Source organism: Rhamphochromis sp. 'chilingali' (assembly GCF_963969265.1).
Source record: "Rhamphochromis sp. 'chilingali' genome assembly, chromosome: 22".
NCBI classification, from domain to species: Eukaryota; Metazoa; Chordata; class Actinopteri; order Cichliformes; family Cichlidae; genus Rhamphochromis; species Rhamphochromis sp. 'chilingali'.
Window position 1 is genome coordinate 22,058,735 of NC_137950.1, and position 23,758 is coordinate 22,082,492.

General features: G+C 38.8%; 1 protein-coding gene and 3 long non-coding RNA genes across 4 annotated transcripts in view; 1 reads left to right on the top strand and 3 right to left on the bottom strand.

The window, feature by feature from the left end:
• Positions 1-3,723, top strand: part of LOC308390580 — a 9,703-nt gene extending 5,980 nt beyond the window's left edge. The window contains exons 3-4 of the long non-coding RNA XR_013970456.1: positions 3,325-3,444; positions 3,603-3,723. This is a non-coding gene — a long non-coding RNA (uncharacterized lncRNA). The remainder of the gene's footprint in view (positions 1-3,324; positions 3,445-3,602) is intronic.
• LOC308390579 (NACHT, LRR and PYD domains-containing protein 3-like) overlaps positions 1-4,582 on the bottom strand; it is a 4,723-nt gene extending 141 nt beyond the window's left edge. The window contains exons 1-9 of the mRNA XM_080872754.1: positions 4,516-4,582; positions 4,275-4,409; positions 4,141-4,200; positions 2,288-4,061; positions 1,387-1,548; positions 1,132-1,305; positions 849-1,016; positions 609-655; positions 1-518 (exon numbers count right to left, since the gene is read on the bottom strand). The exon at positions 1-518 is cut by the window's left edge and continues 141 nt beyond it. Of these exons, the coding sequence (XP_080728880.1) occupies positions 1-518; positions 609-655; positions 849-1,016; positions 1,132-1,305; positions 1,387-1,548; positions 2,288-4,061; positions 4,141-4,200; positions 4,275-4,409; positions 4,516-4,561 (3,084 nt within the window). The 5' untranslated portion in view covers positions 4,562-4,582. The remainder of the gene's footprint in view (positions 519-608; positions 656-848; positions 1,017-1,131; positions 1,306-1,386; positions 1,549-2,287; positions 4,062-4,140; positions 4,201-4,274; positions 4,410-4,515) is intronic.
• Positions 4,583-6,902: 2,320 nt separating this feature from the next.
• Positions 6,903-9,303, bottom strand: LOC308391040. Its single transcript, XR_013970555.1, has 3 exons — positions 9,246-9,303; positions 8,591-9,128; positions 6,903-7,880 (listed from the first exon to the last, which is right to left on the bottom strand). It is a non-coding gene; the product is annotated as an uncharacterized lncRNA (long non-coding RNA).
• A 7,206-nt stretch (positions 9,304-16,509) lies between these two features.
• On the bottom strand, positions 16,510-19,142 carry LOC308390380. Its single transcript, XR_013970439.1, has 4 exons — positions 19,063-19,142; positions 18,379-18,573; positions 17,786-18,189; positions 16,510-17,242 (listed from the first exon to the last, which is right to left on the bottom strand). It is a non-coding gene; the product is annotated as an uncharacterized lncRNA (long non-coding RNA).
• Between the last annotated feature and the right edge of the window lie 4,616 nt (positions 19,143-23,758).

Below are 23,758 nucleotides of genomic sequence, written 5' to 3' on the forward strand. Positions count from 1 at the left end.
GCACAAATAAACCTTTGAGTCCACCCAGCCAAGGTGAAACCCGGGGTAAACAGGCTCATCGAAGGTAGTGTGGAAGGTGTGGAGGAGTTTAAGGGAACCACAGGAGAGCATGTAAAAGGAGAGCATCCCTGCTGACCAGTCCAGGAATACTCCTACTTTGTTGGAGTTGGGTTTGGTGGTTATAGGAATGCCTGTGCCTTTGTGCAAGGCTTTGTATCCATCTTTGTTGCAGTTCAAGCCCCAGGAGGAGTTATTTCGACCTAACCAGCAGTCATCAGTCTCTCCCTTCCTGGATATTCGTTTGTAGGCTACTCCTATGAAGACTCTCCCACTCCACTCCGCCTCCCAGTAGTAGCGTCCTGTGAGCCCTTTTCTACACAACACTTGAGGCCAGAAATCAAACCTTTCTGGATGGTCTGGATATGGCTGCTTGGTCCAGCGTGTTGCTTTCCTGTTTTCCTCGGATAGAGAAAGATCTTTATGTGCTGTGTTTGGGTCCAGGGTGAGTTTGATGATATCTGATGAATCAGATTTAAAATTTCAGTTCATATTTTACATCACACAGTTTTCTGAGTATAGGAGAAAGGAGGGAGGTTGTGGTTACTCACATTTCTTTGGACCTGGCTGAATCCGGAACTCACCACACTGATCCATGCTAAAATCATAACAGAGGGACAAATATGTTCAGACACTTGCATCACAATTAATGTTAGTTGTGTACACTGGTGATACTGACATTATCTGGTGGAGAAACTATCTAATGGTTGATGGTTACATCACCCAGTTCTTCACTATTTCTGCACTGAAATAACCTGTTACTTTTCAGATGTTGTGGATACCATCACTACCTGAGTTTCACCAGGCTGCATTGTGGGTCCTCTTTCAGAGCTGTTAGAAGATTCAACCCTGAGTTCCCTGGGTGGTTGTAGCTCATGTCCAGCTCTCTCAGGTGGCATGAGTTTAAAGCAGATGCCAAGAAAATGCAGCCCTCTTCTCCCACACTGCACAGGGACAAACTTCAAGAAATACAGAAAGTTATTTCATCCAGCTGTCTCCATGACAGTGACAAGAACAACTTCAGTTTGAATCTGTCTTTGTACCAGTACATAGCCTCACACTCAGGACACTCACTTGAGGGTTTCCAGTTTACAGTCAGAGCTCCTCAGTCCATCAGAAAACCTTCTAACTCCTAAATCGTGAAACTCATTATCACTCAGGTCCAGTAGTTTTAGCAGGCAAGAGGCAGAGCTGACAAATGATGCCAGGTCATTGGAGCTGCGTTCTGTTAGGCTACAGCTCCTCAGTCTGCACAAAGGAAAATGCTGTAATCATGTGCTTACATTTTGGCTGAGAAATAAAAATAAAAGAAACATGTTGAATATTAACCTGAGCGCCTCCACTTTGCTGTTCCTCAACCCACTGGAGAGCTTCATTAGTCCTACATCTGTCAGATTGTTGTTACTCAAGTCCAGTTCTCTAAGTTGGGATGAACTGATGGCATTCGCCAGGTTCTCACAGCAGGTCAACGTAAGGTTGCATGCATTCAGACTGCAACAGGGAAAACAGCAAGAAAATGGTAAGTAATCCCAGGAAGCAAAATCCCCTTATATATGCAGATTAGAAATACGTCTGTTATCCAGCACTGTTTGAAATTTTATGCAAAAACATCTGTCAAAATGTTAGCTAACTGCCTAACATCATGTATATTTAATATATACTCACTAACTCTTTGTTAGGTACTTTTGTCATCTGATCAAGTGTTAATACAAACATCTAATCAGCAAATCAATGCATTTAGGCATGGTCGGGACATTCTGCTGAATTTGAAACCGAGCATCAGAACAGGGAATAAAAAATGTTTTAAGTGACTCTGAATGTGAAATGGTTGTTGTGCCAGACGGATCTAAGTATTTCAGAAACTGCTGATCTAGTTGGGATTTTCCCTCTCGAGCTTTGCAGCGAAAACCTTGTGGTGTTTTCACATCAAACACAGCCAAAGCTTTAAATAATGTGTTGGGCATATGTAACAGAGATTCGAGCCAATAGGTCAGGCTGCAGCTTCCTCTAAAAGCTCGACTTTAAATGTGCTTTTTTCTATGCTTGTGACAGGCTGATATTAGCTATGCACAGATGCCCTGATTTTGCCCTGGTCATTCCAGGTAGGAAGAGATTAGGAGATGTTACTTAAAAGCACTGGGTTCCAATATCAATTGAGGAGTTACTCTTCTCAGTCTTTTGGAGTTTTGTTTTTTTCTCCTGTAGAAATTAATAACTGTAAACTACTTACTTTGCTACTTGGGCTGTTTTCACGACAGGTAGCAGCCTGAGAAGACCCTCCTCTGACCTGGTGTAGTTGCCCAGTTCAAACGTACTGTGCTCTTCTTCTGATGTCAGTAATACAAAAACTAGTGTGGCCCACTGGGCAGGTGAAAGATTGGCTCTGTTAAGGCTACCTGAGCTGAGGTAGCTCTGAATTTCCTTCACGAGGGAGTGGTCATTCAGCTCGTTCAGACAGTGGAAGAGATTGAGGCACCTGTCTGGTGATGGACTGGACCTGATCTTCTCCTTTATGTGTTTAACGATTTCAGTTCTTGTCTTTTGTTGTGTTCGGTTGTTGACCATTAGATGTTTCAGCAGCGTCTGATTGGACTCCAGGGACAGCCCCAAAAGGAAGCGTAGAAACATGTCAAAATCTCCTTTCTCACTCCGCAAAGCCTTTTCCACTGCTTCTTTGTAGAGGGTGAGCTCAGATGGTCTGGATAGAAAGCGTCGTGACGCGGACAACTTCACCAGGATGTTAACGTTGTCGTTGTGGAACGTGAGGAAGACGTACAACGCTGCAAAGAATTCCTGAATACTCAGATGCACGAAGCAAAACATCTTCTCCTTGCACACTGTCATCTCCTCATGGAAGATCTGTGTGTAGACTCCTGAGAACATGGATGCCTGCTCAGTATCGATACCATTCAGCTTTAGGTCGCTTTCATTGAAGATCAGGTGGCCTTTCTCGAGTTCTTGGAAAGCCAGCTTTCCTAAAGCCAGGAGATTAGCTCTCACACAGTCAGCATTTGACTCCCTTCTTCCTGTCAGCCTTTTCTTCATTGCCTCCTCACACAAGGATAAGAAGTGTATGTACATTTGAGTGAGAGTCTTTGGTGTGTCTTTGCTCTCTTTTGTTTTCTCGAAAACAGTCGCTGCCATCCAGCAGAAAATTGGTATGTGGCACATGATGTGAAGGCTCCTGCAGGTTTTCACATGTGCTATCACCCGGTTTGCTAAGTTCACATCACTAATTTTCCTCCTGAAGTATTCATCTTTTTGCAGGTTGTTGAAACCTCGAACTTCAGTCACTAGATCAACGCAGTTCGCTGGGATCTGACTGGAAGCTACGGGGCGTGATGTGATCCACACGAGAGCCATAGGGAGCAATCTGCCCCTAATGAGGTTGGTCATTAATACGGCAATTGTGGTAGTTTGAGTCACATCTGACAGTATTTCACATCTGTTGAAGTCCAAAGAGAGGCGACTCTCATCCAGGCCATCGAGGATGAAGAGCATGTTTTTTTTCACATTAGTGAAAATTTCTATGTCTTTAATTTCAGGGAAAAGCACAACAAGAAGCTCCACTAGACTGAAGTTTTTCTTCTTCATCAAGTTCAGCTCTCGGAACGAAAGTGGAAATACAAATTCTAGGTTTTCATTTGCTCTCTCCTCCGCCCAGTCCAGAGTGAATTTATTGGTCAAAACAGTTTTTCCAATGCCAGCAACTCCCCGTGTGACGACAGTCCTTATGTCACAGCCACGTTCAGGCAGAGGAGCGAACAGGTGATCGCAGTGGATTGATTTTTCCTGGCCCACATGGATCCTGGGTGTCGTCTCGATGTGTCTCACCTCATGCTCCTTGTTGACTTCGCCGCTTCCTCCCTCGGTGACGTAGAGCTCTGTGTAAATGTTATTGAGAGAGATTTTGTTTGTTTCTGTCGCCTGCCCCTCGAGAATGTGGCTGAACTTCCTCCTCAGAGTGGCTTTCAGGTTTTGTTGACTTTCTGCAACCTTGTCAACTGAAAGAGAAAACATTTATTTAAATGGTTTACTTTTTTAATGTAACATTTTTAAATTAAATAATTGAGAAGCACTCACTTTCAGGCGGCAGAGCACCACAGCTGTCTGTATGGTCATTGTTGAGGTCCTCTTTACACTCTGCAAAACGACACAAAGATCAGAAGAGACCAAACGGCGCATTCACTTAACTGCGTGTATCTACATGTATCTACCTTGCGTTGCTGAGAAGATATTGATGTTTATGTTGCCAACATTTGAACCAATTATGGAAGGAGCGACCACATTGCCACCACTCTGTGCAGTGTAGTTTGGCTGGAAGTGATGAACCGCAGCCTGAATAAAGGGAACTGACTCGGAGAGAAAGCAAGAATAAGAGATCACTGAAGAAAAATGGTTGCTGGTGCTTTTCAGATTATCTTTTTGTTGCCTTACATTAAAAAAAATTAGACTTACCTTCAGAGAAATCATCTGTTTTATTACTAACGATTGATTGGTCCATTTTCTTTTTACAGTACTTTAATCCTCATGTAGTTTCTGTCAGGGAATACTCCTTGTCCTCAGTCTTTAACATCTCTGACTGTTCACTGAAGATATTTGCTTCCAAACAGTCAACTAGATGGTCAATAAATACATTAAACAAACCCTATTTTTTACTGTTACAAATCTGCTAAGACACCATTAAATTTAACAGACCAGAAGACGAATGCATGGCTGCTTACTAAAGTGAAACTGCCACTTAAATAACACACTGGCAGATGGTATTAAAGGAGAAGGTTACTTCCTGAGAAAAACAGGAAGTATGGTTTCTTGCATGCACAGACAGTCTGCCTTCTTAAACAAACCACAAAAGTTTCGTTTACTAAAAAATGTAAATGTCAAACAGCTGCAAGATATTTTGCCTTGTTTTATTGATTGCTTGATTGATTTTGGACAAACTAACTTGGTATCCAACAAAAAAAAAAACAGTTTTTTAGGGTAAATGTAACAACCAATACATCAGACACAGATTCACACACAGGCAGCTAAATGCAGTGACAGAAGACATGTAAATTATGCAAAATCAGTATAGCCAAACACAATTTCCATGAAAGGCCCGGAAGCAAGGTGGCATGGTGGTTAGCACTGTTGCCGCACAGCAAGAAGGTCCTGAGTTCAATTCTACCATCAGGCCGGGGTCTTTCTGTGTGGAGTTTGCATGTTCTCCCCGTGTTTGCGTGGGTTCCCTCCGGGTACTCCGGCTTCCTCCCACCGTCCAAAGACATGCAGCTTGTGGGGATATGTTAATTGGATAATCCAAATTGCCACTAGGTGTGAATGTGTGAGTGTGAATGGTTGTCTGTCCCTGTGTGTTGGCCCTGCGACAGACTGGCGACCTGTCCAGGGTGTACCCCGCCTCTCGCCCTATGACGGCTGGGATAGGCTCCAGCGCCCCCCGCGACCCTGAAAAGGATAAGCGGAAGCGAATGGATGGATGGCCCGGAAAGTCCCAAATCAGAGAGAAAATAAATCAAATGAATATGACAGAATATTTCAACAACACAATGGAACTTTTTGAGCTGTTAAACAAAAAGGTGTAGGGTAGGGTATTCATTCTGAAACTAAACAAATAAAAAATGTACTTTATAAATACAATGAAGTCAAACAAAATCATCTTCTATATCCTAATATATTGGAAAAGTTTTACTTACATTTTTTTGTCAGTTTGATCAAATTCTACCACGACCAGGATGAGGAGCCTTTGGTTTATCTTTATTGAAACTGGGAATGCTATGAGTCAAGCTTGTTTTATTCTACAAATACAGGCCATTTATTGTTTTATAATTGTCTTATAATTGATTAAAAAAAAAATCACTAGCCAGTAATAAAAATTAACCACCTAAGACCCGAACGCTTTCATGGCATGCATTTTTTATTTCTCTTTGATATTTGGGTTGATTGGGACCCAATGAATGTAAAAACAAAAAATTACCTGATTTTGTTTTTTTATACCTGATTTTTGTTTCTGAGAAAAATTAGATCCACATATGATGACATTCGTTTTCAATTTTGATAGAAGAGTGGCAGTTTAATGTCCTCGTAAGTGGAAATCAGGCCCTTGTAGCGAATTTGGTATTTTGGTCTAGACAACCCAAAATGTGATGTCCGCATATGTGGATGCCAGGTCCTAGGAGATTAAAGTGAAACCAACCATTTCTAAGCACTAAAACGGTGAAGACAGCAAACCCACTCTGGAAACTAAAAAACCAAAGTTGACTAAAAACAGAAATATAAAAACAAAACACCAAAATGTAACACCTCAGCCATAAACAGGGATAGTCTCTTACGCGACACATCTTACTCCACTGGAGGTTCTTATCTAGAGTAGATATGATGTCATCACGTTGTCTAGCAACTACCTACAAACCCATTACCCATTTGTGGGGTTTGTACGCCTACAGTACCTTATAAAGGTATTGCATTGCTCTCATTTTGCAATAACAACACCTCATTTAGAGAATAGGGAATACACTCATTTTTGCCATGTGAATTACCCCAGCCTACAAAATCATCATAATACATATAAATATGCAACCATAATGAAACTTATACACTTTATGCAGGTGAATAGTGTCTGGAAGATGTGTGTAGTAGTAGCCTCATTTCTTAGACATGAGATAGCTGACATTGTTTTTTAATCATACATTGATGTAAATACTTTTTTCTGTATGCAAACACACTTTGTCCTCAATATTTATCTTTATTTAGATTAGAAAACATTTTTTAGTGTGATTACATACATCAGTTTACCAACAGCATGAACAGTTAGTGTGATATTCTGTTATCACACTAGCATCAAATTATATCACTTTTACTGAAACCTGTGATTCATGGATTTGTATTAGACCTGACTAACATAATTTTCCTAGTCTACAGGATCACCATAATATTATTAGTCATCATCAGCATCATTTATCTCAAAAAAGTGAAATAAGAGTAAAGCTTCTGAGTGAACGCCTGGGTTTAGATCAGAATGGTTCTGCTTTCTTAAAAATATCCAGTCTAAATTTTTGCTTTTACATTTTATTTAATGCAACTTCAGACAAAAACATAAAAGATAATCAAATCATCCTTCCCGATAGAAGACAGAAATTGATTCTACCAAAATAGAATATTACATATAAAAGCATTAGCGAGGCATCAGTCACTGAAAAGAAGTTAAAAACATATTAGTTCACAGTTTGGTTTCACACTCTCAGACCTGCACACTGTAGCTGTGCTTGTTGAACACAAGATGGAAGCAAAGTCCAAGTTGTGCTTTGTCACTTTTACAGCATACAAAACACACGATACTGCCCAAAGAACTTTAAATGATGTAAGATCTACAAATAAATAAGACTAACAGGAAAGACACGAGAGAATATTTAACATAAACTGTGCTACTTTTCATCTAAAAGAAAGAGGGATAAAAAAAAAAAACATAATATGCAATTAATACAAGTCATCTTTAAGTGAACAGTGAAACCATAACCATAGGAGGAGTTACAAATACATAAAAATAAGGAGGAGGAATGTTTGAGAGGGTCGTGAAGGAGCACTGGCTCATTTAACCCTCATATCTCATCAAGGTTATTATGTTGAAGTTAAATGAACTTAAAAAGGTTTCAGTCTTCATCAGCTTCACCAAACGTGACAACAGTCGTTACAACTAACGTTTCAACAAATTTAATGATGAGCACATGGGGAACATTTTCTTTATGTTTGCCAAACACTGAAGTCTCCTCAGTCAGATCTTCAGACAGTGGAAGCTCTGGAGATGAAGGAGTCGACAACTTCAGGGGCTGCAGATTAAAAGAGCAGAACAGAAAAACACCGATGGTGAGTAAGAAACAGGAAATCTTCTCTGGATTAAAGATTATTGTGTTTTATGTTGCTAATCATCTTCTCTAATCCTGGACTGGAGGTGTTACACATTTATCCTTGCGTTCTGGGGTTCTCACTTTTTATTCTTAGTTTGTGGTTACTATAATCATCCATTATGTCCCTAATGGATAATGGATAACTTCAAGAAAGCAAACGCTCAGAAGCACAAGGAAAGCCAGTGAATAATAAAAAAGCTGTTCTCTGGAATCCCAGAGTAAAACTTTAGAGCTGAAAATGAGCTCCAAAGAATCATTTCCTTCACTGGAGGTTTAGTTACATCAGCCTGACTAGTGAGGTTTTTGGGTTAGGTCAGTTTGTTGAGGTGAGTTTTGGAAAGTTGGGTTATTTCCTGTAATGAAACCTGCTGGACTGTTTGTCCTTCATCTCCTCTCTTAGGACTGATGTGTCCTGATCATTCCGGCACTTAAATATGCTGTGCTAACTTAAGACTAACTGCTAATTTTCTGAGCACTCTGTGCGGTTGTAAAAGTAGCTGAATAAAGATGATGGTGATTAATTATCGCACATCATCCATAATTGAGTCAAAGTGCCTAATGAACCTATTAAGATGAAGCTACATGGTTGATATATGGGTGTATGAAGCGTATAAAGAATGAAGCACACTCACCTGCACATTTCTTTGTCCTCCTGATGGATCAACTCTGTCGCTTTCACTCAAACTCATCATGGAAACATTAACTGGAGGCTCTGGGTTGTTGTTGACTTTGTTACAGAGTGAACATTTAAAAGACTTTTTCCACTTCTCACATTCTTGCACACAGCCGTTACAGAAGCTGTGGCCACACTGCAGCACCGCAGGCTCAGTGCAAACATGTGAACAAAGTGGACAACAATCCTCAATGAACGCTTCATCACTCCAGCTTAAACCACTGTTGGACTCTTCATCTGTCTTTGTGACTTCAAAAGGCTCTTCATCAACTTGATCTTCAAAGTCTGAATCTTTGAATTCATCATTTGGATCTTTGTGACTCAGCACTTGAGCCCAATCTTGTATTGTAGCTTCCACAGCATCTTTCTCATTAATCTGTACCGGCTTATCCAAAGTATTCTCCAGGTTGCACATTGTTGGATTCTCTCTCGTATGCTGTGCAAAGTGCCAGTGAAACGTAGAGCTGTGGGCTGATGGTGAAAGTCCAGAAACAAGACTTTAGAATAAATTTATGAAAGAAAATGAAACATAAATTAATAAAAACGGTAACATCTTTACATTTTAATTTAAAATAGATTTTAAAATTGAACAAACTCATTAATTTGATGCTCACCTTTGTCTTTCAGGCTGACTCCAAGTAGCTTCTGCTATTTTCCTGTGTAGAGTTCGTCTTTCACTCTTCAAATAACCAACAACTTGCTCACCTTAGATCCTTTATTTGGAATGGGGGCGGGGCTCCAGTATGGTAATGCATTTTCTCTTGAATGTGATTGGTTAAAGTAGACTGAGAGAAAATAACCTGTCGACTTGCGGAAAATGTGCAGTTTTTTTTTCTGGGGAAGACTGAAGGCGGAGTTGTATTGAGTATGAATTATTTGACATCCTTTATATTAATATGACAACTAAGAATAATAAACAACTAACTCTCTTCAACAAAGAAAACATCGTGGCACGCAGCAATCTATCAAACAAGCTATTTCTGAAAGTAACAGAGGCAAATGTAATATTATTTCCAGATTTACAGTCCAGTCAAGGGTATTTGGTCAAGTAGTGGTTATACAATTCATGCCATGTACTGACATCACTATGTCTGTGGAGTCAGAGAAATGTCATTTCAATCCTCACAAGTACACCTGCGTGAAAACAAAGAAATGTCAGCAAGTTCTGGGGAACAAGGAAGTATTTATTTTCCAGGGCTGAAAAACATCTGTACAAATGACTTAAGAACACATGTTTCTGTGTAAAAGTTCTTCCTGGTCAACATTTGTCATCACCATCTAGGCTCGGGGATTCCCGTTAACAAGACATACCAGTTTCTATACAAGCCAGAAAATAACTGTCTGTTCGCTAGAAGTGGACTGTTTTTCTGTGTATCCGGTGCGGACTGACCTAAGCTTCTTACTGACAGCTCTGAACATGTGATATATTTTCTATTAATTAATATAACAGCTAATAATAATAATCCACAACAAACTCTCAAAAAAAAAGCAGAAAGTTGGCCCACAGGGCTCAAAACTTCCCATGGGTGTTCAAATGAGCTGAGATCCTGTGAATGCCATAAAACATGACCCCACAGTGGGGATCAAGCATTCAGATTATGCTTTTCATTTCTGAACCATCACTGAGGTGCATTTCTTCACAGCAGCTTTGTTTGAAATAATGGGAAATTTATAGCTCATCATTTGTCTGCAGCTAAAAGAAGAGAAGAACACCCCAGCAATGGACATAAAGTGACAAGAAGTCAAAGCCAGGGGCGGATCTACAGGTGGGCAAAGGGGGACAACTGCCATCCTGTAGAGCCTTGCCCCCACCCCCAACTTTTATGTCCTTGACTCCATTTACGTATTTTCACATCAAAATCTTTTCTGTGTTCATAATTTCATCAATTTTGACAAGATACACAACATCACCTCCTGAAATGCAGTCCCAAATCATGACAGTCTCCAGATGTTTTACAGATTGATGTAGACATAGAATTAATAAAAAAACCATTTTATGTCTGTCAAACTGTTGTTTTTGCCATGTTTCATCCTTTTGGCTAAACAATTGGAACAAATTAGTCATTTTTGCAACAGGCTGCTAAATATAAATTGATTCTTTGCTAAGTTATCTGTTATGTGGTGACACAACATTGGCTAATTCATGCTTAAATCATAGGTCAGTTCTAATTGGTACAACAAGCAAACAAAATAAATTTCCCAGAAAAGGATCAGATTCAATAACTGGAAGGAAAACTTGTGGAAAAACAGCCAAAGTCCAAAGAAAATCTTTGAAATGCCTTCAGGAGAGATACAGGAGAAAAATGACAAGAAACTCTGGCTCCTTAGAAGCAAAATATAAATAAATGAGGGATGATTCAAAAGTTTTGCACAGTACCACATATATGTACTGTTACAAAAGTGGAAACCTATATTACACATGGTAAAAGCCTAAAATACAAAAAGCAAAACTGTAGGCTTCATTCTGTTAAATGCTTTGCTTGTGTGGATTCGGCTGAATGGTAACAGTAACAGTGAACATCGCTAATATGGTCACATTAGAAACATAACTATGGTTGTGCGTATCAAAGCCCTACCAAGCAAGCCTTGTTCCTTGTTCCTTAAAACTTGCTCACATTTACGATAAGTGGGTCAGCAAAGGGACAGAAGTGTTGCACTGCGATCAAATTTCTCTTGAATGTAATTGTCAAAGTCTGCAGTGCCAGTAATGGACTGTTTCCGCAAACAGTAAACAGATCAGTGCACTTTTTGCTCCTCTTCCTCCTCCCTGCTCTGCTGTGGTTTTTGTTGTTGTCACATGACTCAGCTGTGCTAAACAGATATGTATGCTACATGTAGTGGGTGAGAAAAAGCCGGAGGGGAGGTATTTCATGGCTGCAAATAATAACCTTGTAAAGATGTAGGCGTGTAAGAATGAAATTCAATACTTTGGGGCGATCGTGGCTCAAGAGTTGGGAGTTCGCCTTGTAATCGGAAGGTTGCCGGTTCGAGCCCCGGCTTGGACAGTCTCGGTCGTTGTGTCCTTGGGCAAGACACTTCACCCGTTGCCTACTGGTGGTGGTCAGAGGGCCCGGTGGCGCCAGTGTCCGGCAGCCTCGCCTCTGTCAGTGCGCCCCAGGGTGGCTGTGGCTACAATGTAGCTTGCCATCACCAGTGTGTGAATGTGTGCGTGAATGGGTGGATGACTGGATATGTAAAGCGCTTTGGGGTCCTTAGGGACTAGTAAAGCGCTATATAAATACAGGCCATTTACTTTGGCAACACAAGCAACTTGTATAAAAACTTGAAAACCTGTGAAAAAGAGACTTTTTCTGGTAAAAGATACTGACGGAGGAGGAAAAAAATCCTTCAGATAGACCCAGACCCCACAGAGTTCTTCCACAGAGGCAAGAAATATCCAGCTGAAGATAATGATTCAGTTGTTTTGGATCTTAAGCATTAGTTAATTTTAATTAAGTGTTATCATACCTGTAGACTATATTCAGACATTCCCTGCTAATCATACATAAGCTGCCTTTGTGAGTTAAAAGCATCTTTATCAATACTTGCTATCAGCAACAATGGCCGTGTATTTACTTGGGATTGGATCCAAATTTTGCAACATCACATATCACACACACCACTGTTTCAAACCTTAGAGTGAAATGTTTTCTTTGTAAAATTTCCTGTTGCAGTCATTGTCACAGTCTATTCCAATGAACTGATCATACCAGTTACTATATGAAGCACAAACTTACATGTCTATTCGGTTGAAATGGGATGTTTTTCTGGGTATATGTTGCCGACTAAAAGCGACCATTATTGACCTGAGCTTCATACTGACAGTTTTTTATATTAATCCGATAACTAATAATAATCCACAACTGGCTATCTTCAGCAAAGTGCACATCATGGCACGCAATAAGCTGTCAAACAAATTCACAAACTACATGGTGATGTTAGTTAATGCTTGATGTGTTAACAGCTGGAGGGGCTGTGTCCTGTATTAAATACTGATGGAGGACAAATGAAAGAGAGCAAATATTCCCCAACATAACTTGTGACCAGCAGGAGATCTACGTCTGCTGTTTCGAAGTTTTAAAACAAAAATAGGCTCATTTTGAGCCTCCTTTCAAAATAACACAGGAAACATGGAGAGACAAGGCACGATAACACAAGCTTGACAATGGAACATGGAACATGTAGACATAAAACACATGACAGACTGGGGATGCATGGAACACAAGGAGAGGTAAATGAAAACAGATTAGGGAGACCAAGGCACAGGCTTAACTTACACGTTTAACATAGGGAACAAGACAGACTACACAGAAGACAGGACAAGACTCAAAAACATGGCGACCTGGAAGAAACATAAATTAGACTAAGACATACTAAATAAAAATACTAAAACTTAAAATTATCTTATAAGTAATCAAAAATACAAAATGGCTCAACTACAACCTTAACTAAGAACAACACATGAACTAAACGCTAACATAAGAAATCAACAATACCAAATAACTCAAAGCGCTGGGTCACAGATCCGAGACGTTGACAGAATGATTGGAAAAGTTGTTATTGTAAGCATCAAATAGCCTTTAAATGTGCTACATTTGCATTAGATAGAACAAGGTGCGATAGTTGCTAATAAAACGTACTAACTTAGCTTTTTCCTTGATTACTGATAACTGTGGTTTACAACATTTCAGTCCTGTTAGACAGTTTTTTTTCTGTTTTTTTCATTTGAAGCACTTTTGTAAATAAGTCAGACGTTGATGTCATGTGTTTGTGTAAGAAGTTTTCCTGGTCAACAGATGTCGTCACCATCTAAGACCGATACATTCCAATGAACTAGGCACACCAGTAAAACAGAAACTATTCTCCCTGTTCACTAGAAGTGGACTATTTTTGTGGGTATAAGGTGCAGAACATAAGTGGTCCTTTATTGACCTGAGCTTCTTATTCACAGTTTTAATCACTGACATCTTTTATATTAATTTGATAACTAATAATGATAAACAAGAAACTTCCTTCAACAAAGCACACCTCATGGTACACAACAATCTTACAAACATATTAAATAATTTCAGTATTGAGAAGGTTACTTTTAAAATGTATTCCACTACAGATTACAGAATACATGCCCCAACATGTATTTTGTAACGTATTCCGTTACGTTACTCAATGAGAGTAACATATTCTGAATTCTTTGGATTACTTAATATATTATCATGCTGTTTACAACAACATGAATGTACTATTGCTGTGTGATTTATTGCTATTACTTAAGGATAGTCGCCATACCAATAACAACTAGATTTTTAAATCTTAATATAAAATGAGTAACAGTATGTTGACATTAAGTAAGGCTGCACTTTTAGCAGTGATCTCCTATTCTGCGCGTATATAAAACAGGTCTGTGGCTCCGAACCGCAGTAAGGGGACCTCTGGCTAATATGTCGGGTTCTGTGTCGGGCTTGTAGCTGAAAACTAGCTTTACTTTGTTGTCTGGGTCAACTTTGCTAGCGAGAGACAGAGAGAGGCACTGAAAGGCTGCTCCAATGGAACTTATTGTTTCGGAGGAAAACACGAACACATAGTCGAGTCTTAATTATTTACTTACAACTGGGCTACACTGCCCATAAGGCTACATTCTTTAGGTCTATGCCTGTAACACTCTACCTATTGCTTTCATATGAAAAAAATTTTTGAATAATAATTTTTTAAAAATACTTCTTCACGTCATTATGCAGGCCGAAAGTAGAGGTGACATGGGCAGCGAGACTGAGACACCGACATTAGAGCCTCTTAATGCGTGTTTTGTTTGGGTTTTCTCCAGCGTGGAATTACCAAAAATAGAGAAGGCATAGCCGAACATATGAAACAGGAAAAGACCGCCGTGTAATCCATTCATTTCAACAAAGTAACTGTATTCTGAATACCACCTTTTTAAATGGTAACTATAACCGAATACAGTTACTCATATTTTGTATTTTAAATACATAACATGTGTTCCGTTACTCCCCAACACTGAATAATTTACAAAACTACATAACCAAATAACATATTAGTTAATAGATGATAGCCAGGAAAGTAAAGTCTTTATAAAGAATTTTCAGGTATCCATACTTTCAGTGTTGTGCCAAAAAGTGTTGAACTGTGAAATGCAATATTTCCATCAGCTCAACAAACATCAGCAAACACACAAACACACATTTCATGGCTGATGATGCTTAACTGAATTATTTAGACTATCTATTGATATGTTTGTGTTTGTAGTACAACTTATCCTATTTGATCAAACTACTATGAAAGTTTTATAAAAGGGGTTTTTTGTTGTTGTTCTTTTGCTATGTGAGGTTCAGAAATTCTCACTAGTCTTTTCCAATGTCAAGATTTCTGTCAGTGTATGCTCAAATATGGGACTTTACAGTACTGCCTGAATTTCTCTTCATACTTTTAAATAGCCAAGTCGTGGAGATTTTTTTTCTTGTGTCCCAAATTACAGATTCAAATTAAATTTTTATCGTAAGAAAGGAACATGAACGTTTCATCTTTAATAGTTGCTGAGATATTCATGTTCAGACATGGCCTAAGATTTCAAAGAGTGAAAATCATATTGGCAGCGCCTCCAACTGCCCAAATAACTCTAAAATTTTGTGTGTTTCATTAGTGTGGTATAATCACTGATGCTGTGACGTAACTAGCTGCATTTAGTCACAGTAGTTTTTACACTCCTCCTTCACGCTGCAGCTTTCTCTGTAGAGCACAAGATGCAAGCAAAGTCCAAGTTGTGTACTATTGGTCTTAAAACGTGTACAAGATCATCTTTGATCAAACTGATTCAGTTCTGTACTATTTATATATGAAAAATAAACACTTTTTTAAAAATCTTAGATCATTTTATGTACAGTGAGATGGAGACTTAATACCATCTGTTTTTTAGACCTTTCTGTTCATTTAGAAAATTTCCAGGGTGCCGCTGAGTTGTCCAAAAAGTTACCTCCTGTCTTCTTTTTGCAACCACATTTCCTTGATGGAAATGTCATATGGTCAAGGAAAGGAAGGAAGAAAAATGAATAAGGACTTCCGAAAAGAGATGCACAATGCAGAGTGTAAAAATGCAATTAAATTAGACTCTTTAACAGTGTGACAATGTCCAGAAGATAGACTGTAGACGTGTTCTTATCATGGTGTTTCATGCAGGCCACATACTAGAACCCTGAAAGAAAAAGTATGATTTCATGTTTGGATTTTTGAATTGTTCAAGGAAATGGAATATATATAATATATAGTAGATAATGGAAACTGAGCTATTGTGATCTCAAATGCACTTTGATAATATCATTTAATATCATGATGTCATGTAGAGAGCCTGTATAAATCTGTTCTTGAAACTGTGATCAGAAACAGATTCTGTTACAGCTGTGGGTTTACCAGCATTTCTATATCTATCTATTTATTTAGATTATAAAACATTTTTTAGTGTGATTACATACATCAGTTTGAGATTTTTAATCTCAATGAGATTTTTTACCTGGATAAATAAAGGATTAATAATAATAATAACAGCATGAACAGTTAGTGTGATATTCTGTTATCACACTAGCATCAAATTATGTCACTTTTACTGAAACCTGTGATTCATGGATTTGTATTAGACCTGACTAACATCATTTTCCTAGTCTACAGGATCACCATAATATTATTAGTCATCATCAGCATCATTTATCTCGAAAAAGTGAGATAAGAGTAAAGCTTCTGAGTGAACGTCTGGGTTTAGATCAGAATGGTTCTGCTTTCTTAAAAAATATCCAGTCTTAATTTTTGCTTTTACATTTTATTTAATGCAACTTCAGACAAAAACATAAAAGATAATCAAATCATCCTTCCCGATAGAAGACAGAAATTGATTCTACCAAAATAGAATATTACATATAAAAGCATTAGCGAGGCATCAGTCACTGAAAAGAAGTTAAAAACATATTAGTTCACAGTTTGGTTTCACACTCTCAGACCTGCACACTGTAGCTGTGCTTGTTGAACACAAGATGGAAGCAAAGTCCAAGTTGTGCTTTGTCACTTTTACGGCATACAAAACACACGATACTGCCCAAAGAACTTTAAATGATGTAAGATCTACAAATAAATAAGACTAACAGGAAAAACACGAGAGAATATTTAACATAAACTGTGCTACTTTTCATCTGAAAGAAAGAGGGATAAAAAAAAACCTCAAAATATACTGTTACAGGCAGCAGAATAAACCATTTCATAAAAAGACCAGCTCGTGATGAGTTAACGCCAGCCTGTTAATGCACTACATGAAGAGAAACCATATGAGGAGTTATGTTCATAAGGAGGAATGTTTGAGAGGGTCGTGAAGGAGCACTGGCTCATTTAACCCTCATATCTCATCAAGGTTATTATGTTGAAGTTAACTGAAAAGGTTTCAGTCTTCATCAGCTTCACCAAACGTGACAACAGTCGTTACAACTAACGTTTCAACAAATTTAATGATGAGCACATGGGGAACATTTTCTTTATGTTTGCCAAACACTGAAGTCTCCTCAGTCAGATCTTCAGACAGTGGAAGCTCTGGAGATGAAGGAGTCGACAACTTCAGGGGCTGCAGATTAAAAGAGCAGAACAGAAAAACACCGATGGTGAGTAAGAAACAGGAAATCTTCTCTGGATTAAAGATTATTGTGTTTTATGTTGCTAATCATCTTCTCTAATCCTGGACTGGAGGTGTTACACATTTATCCTTGCGTTCTGGGGTTCTCACTTTTTATTCTTAACACAGTTACTGTGTGGAAAAAGTTTGTGGTTACTATAATCATCCATCATGTCCCTAATGGATAATGGATAACTTCAAGAAAGCAAACACTCAGAAGCACAAGGAAAGTCAGTGAATAATAAAAAAGCTGTTCTCTGGAATCCCAGAGTAAAACTTTAGAGCTGAAAATGAGCTCCATAGAATCAACTGCTAATTTTCTGAGCACTCTGTGCGGTTGTATAAGTAGCTGAATAAAGATGATGTTGACTAGCTATCGCAGATCATCCATGATTGAGTCAAAGTGCCTAATAACCCTATTAAGATGAAGCTTTATGGTTTTATACGGGAGTATGAAACATTCTGGATCAACAGTAAAGAATGAAGCACACTCACCTGCACATTTCTTTGTCCTCCTGATGGATCAACTCTGTCGCTTTCACTCAAACTCATCATGGAAACATTAACTGGAGGCTCTGGGTTGTTGTTGACTTTGTTACAGAGTGAACATTTAAAAGACTTTTTCCACTTCTCACATTCTTGCACACAGCCGTTACAGAAGCTGTGGCCACACTGCAGCACCGCAGGCTCAGTGCAAACATGTGAACAAAGTGGACAACAATCCTCAATGAACGCTTCATCACTCCAGCTTAAACCACTGTTGGACTCTTCATCTGTCTTTGTGACTTCAGAAGGCTCTTCATCGACTTGATCTTCAAAGCCTGAATCTTCACGTTCTCGAACTTTAAAATCTAGAACTTCATCATTTGGATCTTTGTGACTCAGCACTTGAGGCCAATCTGGTGCAAATTTAAAAAGTACGTTAATAAAGGGTAAAGAAATAGAAATGGTATGGTTCATTTAATCACATTAACTGCTTAGTAACAAACAAATCGTTGCAGATCAATGAAGATTTAAATGTTTGCATGATGCACAGATACAGATTGTGCCTTGCACACAGACAAACCCGCTGTACAACAACATTTTACCTTCAGTGAAGTTTACTGTGAGGCTGTGGTGTTTAATGCTACTCAGTTTTTCCATTGTAACATCCACAGCATCTTTCTCATTAATCTCTACCGGCTTGTCCACAGTTTTCTCTCTGAAAGTATTCTCTAGGTCGCACATTGTTGGATTCTCTCTCTCGTATGCTGTGCAAAGCCAATGAAATGTAGAGCTGTGGGCTGATGGTGAAAGTCCAGAAACAAGACATTAGAATTAATTTATAGAAGAATTAAATTTTATTTAGGCTTAGAAATTGTTTTTTTTTTACCAGCAGTTTCTGGCTGCATAGAATTACAGTGACAGGTTAGAGTAAGGATAAAGTCACTAAATTTTCTATTAAAAGCAAGAAAAAGAAAAAAGACAGGAAGCAGAAAATTTACGCCTGGTTTGTTTTACTCTTTGAAAAGGTTCTCAAAGTTTCAGCTCTAAGTGCCAATAAAGGAGCCAACATAGGACTTATAGTTGTCTAAACATTACTGAGGTGCATTAACAGCTGCTGTACTTTGCATAATGAGGAATTTATAGCTCATCATCTGTCTGCAGCTGTGAGAGCATACCCCAGCACGCTGCAGAAAGTGACCAGAAGTCAAAGCCCACACAGTACAAAATTTACATTTTAACTTAAAATAGATTTTAAAATGGAACAAACTTATTAATTTGATGCTCACCTTTGTCTTTCAGGCTAACTCCAAGTAGCTCCTGGTGTTTTCCTGTGTAGAGCTGGTCTTTCACTCTTCAAATAACCAACAACTTGCTCACCTTGCTCAAGTTATTAGGAACAGAAGGGGGCGGGGCTGCTGTTTGTTAATGTGGTTTCTCTTTAATGCGATTGGTCAAAGTAAGCGGACAAACTAACCTCTCGACTTGCCCCTGTTTTTGCAGGGGCAGATTGAAGGCGATGTTAAATTGTTCATTCACGGTTCTAATTATTTGACATAATTTATAGTAATATGACAACTATAAATATGAATATTCAGCAAAGCAAACATCATGACACAGCGTCATCTGTCAATTTAAGAAACTAATAATGTCAAATTTATTATTATTTCTAGATTTTGCCATTTTTTCTTACTTTGGGTTTGTGTCAGATATCTGTTGTTATACCTCTTGAAGCCACACAAGACGATTTCTATAACAGTACATATGAGGGTATTTGGACAATTAGTAGCTATATATTTCATGCCATGTAATGATATCACTGTGTCTGTGGAGTCAGGGAAATATAATTTAAATTTTCACAAGTATACCTGCATGACACTAAGGACAGTTAGCAAGTTCTGGGGAACAAGAAAGTATTTATCTTGCAGAGCTGAAGAACATATGTATATATGTTATAAGAGCACAACTTTCAGTGTAAAGATTCTTCCTGTTCAACATCTGTCATCACCGTAAAGGTCCGTGCATTCCAGTAAACAAGGCATACCAGTTTGTATGCAAATCAGAAAATAACAGTCTGTTCACTAGAAGTGGAGTGTTTTTCTGTGTATGAAGTGCGGACCGATATAAGCTTCTCACTGACAGTTCTAATCATGGGACATTTTTGTATTAATATGATAACTAATAAGAATCCACAACTAAACCTCTAACATAAAAATCCTTTAAACAGTAATGAAGTGTAATACAACTTAAATAGGGTGGGAAGTAACAAAGTACAAATCTTTGCTATTGTACTTCATTATCTGTGCTTTACTTGAGTACGTATTTTTCTGGCAACTGTTTTACTTTTACTCCCTTCATTTTTAAACAATTACCTGTACTTTCTACTCCTTACATTTTCAAAACAGGCTCGTTAGTTTTGGTTTGACTAATTTCAGGTTAGTCAAATGTCACTGTGGACCTTTAATCCAGATTGAGCCTAAACAGTATCACAGGTGCTACAAGTGCTGCAAAGGCAAACATGGTCAGTTATAAGTTTGCAAAAAAAAATTTATTGAACGGTTAGAATTTCAAATTACTTTTACATGGTGACATGGACCTCCATCTCTCCGCACCGCTCCAGGAGACAAAGGCTGCCATCCCCAGGCAGTAAACACTTGGTAAAAACAGAATGTTAACATAACATTGGTCAAAGTTGGAGGAAAGCCTTTAGACCCCATGTCCGCTCACATTTTATCTTCTGGACCTTTCGGACATCTCCCTGTAGGGAGATGTTGCTTCTCACATCACCACGGCAACCATCCTAGGTTGGTGTCCGGCATGCAGAGAGAGAGAAGGGGGAAAGAGAGCATTCCCTAACACCAGAATTTATGGCCCTGATTTTTTCTCTTACAGAGTCAGCATTAAAGATTTGTACCTTCTTGTGCCATCAGCAGGCCAAGCAGACTATCCCTCTCAAATTCCTCAGAGAAGAACTGATGTAGACAAACTGCTATTTAAATGCTGCAGGTTAGTGCTGGCTAAACCGGTTAGTTTGCTGTACTGTGATGGATTTAGATCAGCTGATCACGATCTGTACATTAAGAAAATCTACTGGAGCTCTCAATAGAAATTTTTGTGAGTTGTGATTCTTTTCCTCACACTGAGCTTTACAGTCAATTTTAGGGTTCCCCCACCTGCTGAAACCCACTTGAACCCCTGACTCTACACGTTTTCCTGTTTAAACACAAAGTCACCCACGACAATGAGGCGACAGAAAACAGAGCTATTTTTATATTCTTTCTTTTCTCTGCTCGTGTTCTACTTACCTGATTAATTACCTGACCATATTAATTAATTAGAATTAAAATTTAGACCAAAATAAAGTTTGTGTTTCCATCTACTAATAATATTTTATCCATCCATCCATCCATTCTCTTCCAATTATCCTTATCAGGGTTGGGGGGGAAAGGGGCTGGAGGCTATTCCAGCTGTCATAGGGCGAGAGGCGGGGTACACCCTTTCACAGGGCCAAACATAGAGACAGACAACCATTCACACGTATGAGCATTAAGAATCCACAATTAACCTAACCCCACTAACAATAATTATTTTATTATTAAATTAATATAGCTAGGTTTAGTTAGCTTAAAAATCAGTGGTACAAATTAGTACTTTTCAGAGCCTCTACTTTTTCACTTTTACTTGACTAAAAAAAAATTGAATGGTAAATGGCCTGTATTTGTATAGCGCTTTACTCAGTCCCTACGGACCCCAAAGCGCTTTACACTACATTCAGTCATCCACCCATTCACACACACATTCACACTTTCACACACTGAATGGGGTGAAAACACATAAAGTGACCAGAATTCAAAGCAAACACAAGAAAAAAATGTAAATTTCACTTAAAATACATCTTAAAAATTTCCAATTGCTTATTAACATAATTTTCCTGTTTTCTTGTGTAGAGCTGTTCTGCTGCGCTCTCAAATAAATGTTTCCTTGTTCCTTAAGTCAGCAAGGGGGGCAGAAGTGTTGCACTGTGGTGCAATTTCTCCTGAATGGGATTTCTGCCAGAAACGGACTCTTTCCGTAAACAGTAAACAGATCTGTGCAAACACGCTCCCCTCATGCCTGCACAGTAAAAACAAAAAGAGGCTCGTTTTGCTTCTTTTCTGGTCTTGCTGCTTCTTATCTGGAACATCACTGTTGGTGATTCTCAAGAAACACCTCCCACACACGCAGGACAAGGAAACAGGTGAGGACAGTCTGTGGAAAATATATTGAACTGACGTTAATATGACCAACCTGAGCTGAGACAAATCATGAGGGTATCTTCAGACACTGATGCTGTTTATTTCTTCTTGTCCGCAACCTCCTGTGACTTTAGTTCATTTTTGTGGAGAAAGAATTCTGATTAATATTAGAGGACTTTCAAGAGTATTTGGAACCCAGAGAGCCCAGAGAGGATAATGATTCAGACAATGTGTCACTTCTTGAATAATCAGAAATGTTATTCTGTGTCACTGTAATTGGAAAAACAGTTATTCTAACCATGAGATGGCTGTTAAGTGTGCTACATTTGCATCAGGTAGCACAACATGAATAAACATGAATAACTGTGGTTTACAACACTGAAGTCCTTTTAGATTGTTTTCTTTTAAATTTGAAGAATTTATGTAAATGAGTTAGACCTTGATGTCATGGCTTTGTATGCGAATTCTGCCTGTTGAACATCTGTCACCACCATTTAAGGCCGGTACATTCCAGTAAACTAGACACACCAGTTACTATATAAGCAGAAACTATTCTCTCCATTCATTGGAAGTTGGCTATTTTTGTGGGTATAAGGTGCAGACAGAAAGTGGTCCTTTATTGACCAGAGCTTCTTACTCACATTTCTAATAATTGATATCTTGTATATTAATATAATAGCTAAAATAATCAACAGTAAACTCCCTTCAACAAAGCAGAGGCAATTGATAAACTGCAAATTTAAAGGTTACATGTCACGTCATAATTTTTATTCACGGTGCCATCGGAGCTGCAGAAAGGCGTCTAAGAAGTATAGTAAGCTGTCCATACCTGAGGCCTTGGAAACTGCCAAGTAAGACTCACAGCCTTGGCCAGCTGTTTGAAAAGATACACCAGAGAGATAGAAGGCAGAAGAACAAACCAGCTGTTCTCCACAGAACCAGCCAAGGTGTACTCTCAGTGGTAAGGGAACAATATGAGAACAGCACCGCCACCAAGGCTGAAGACGAAGTAATACTGAAAGAGCATTTGGGAGAAGGATGCAACACATAACAACAATGCTCAGTGGCTAGTGGATCTAAGAGTAGCCCTGAACAGGATCCAGTAACCATCACAGTGGCAGGCATGCAAGAAAGGATCTCCAGTCTGAAGAGCCGGACAGCACCAGGCCACAACACGGCTGAAGAAGCTGACTCCGCTCCACGAGCATCTGGCAGTAGAAAATGAATCAGCTGCTAGTCCATGAGAGTAACCCAGAATAGCTAACTGAAGGCCGGACAGTCCTGATCCCCAAAGACCCCCAGAAGGGACCGATCCCATCAAACTATCCACCAACAGTGATGGGAATAACGGTGTTACTAGTAACGCTGTTACTAGTAATGCCGTTACTTTTTTCAGTAACTAGTAATCTAACTAATAACTATTTCTATTGTTTCTATTGTACAGTTACAAACAAGAAAATGCAGGGCAGACATGTTACTATTTTTTAACAAACTGTTGACACTGTCTTCCAGTAATGTGTCATGCTTTGTAGTGAATCAGAAGAGCAAACTCCCATCGAGTGAGAGCCAGCTCCCCACTTTTTTTTAACGAGGTTTGTTGTTCTGCCACAGTTTTTAATTGTCTTTCCACATACATCGCACACAGCATAATTTCTATGCTGAACGTTAACACAGTTATGGTTTGTGAACAGTCGAGATTGTGTGTTTTGTGGTCTAATGTTTTGTGCCCCAGGGTTTCTCATTGGCTTAC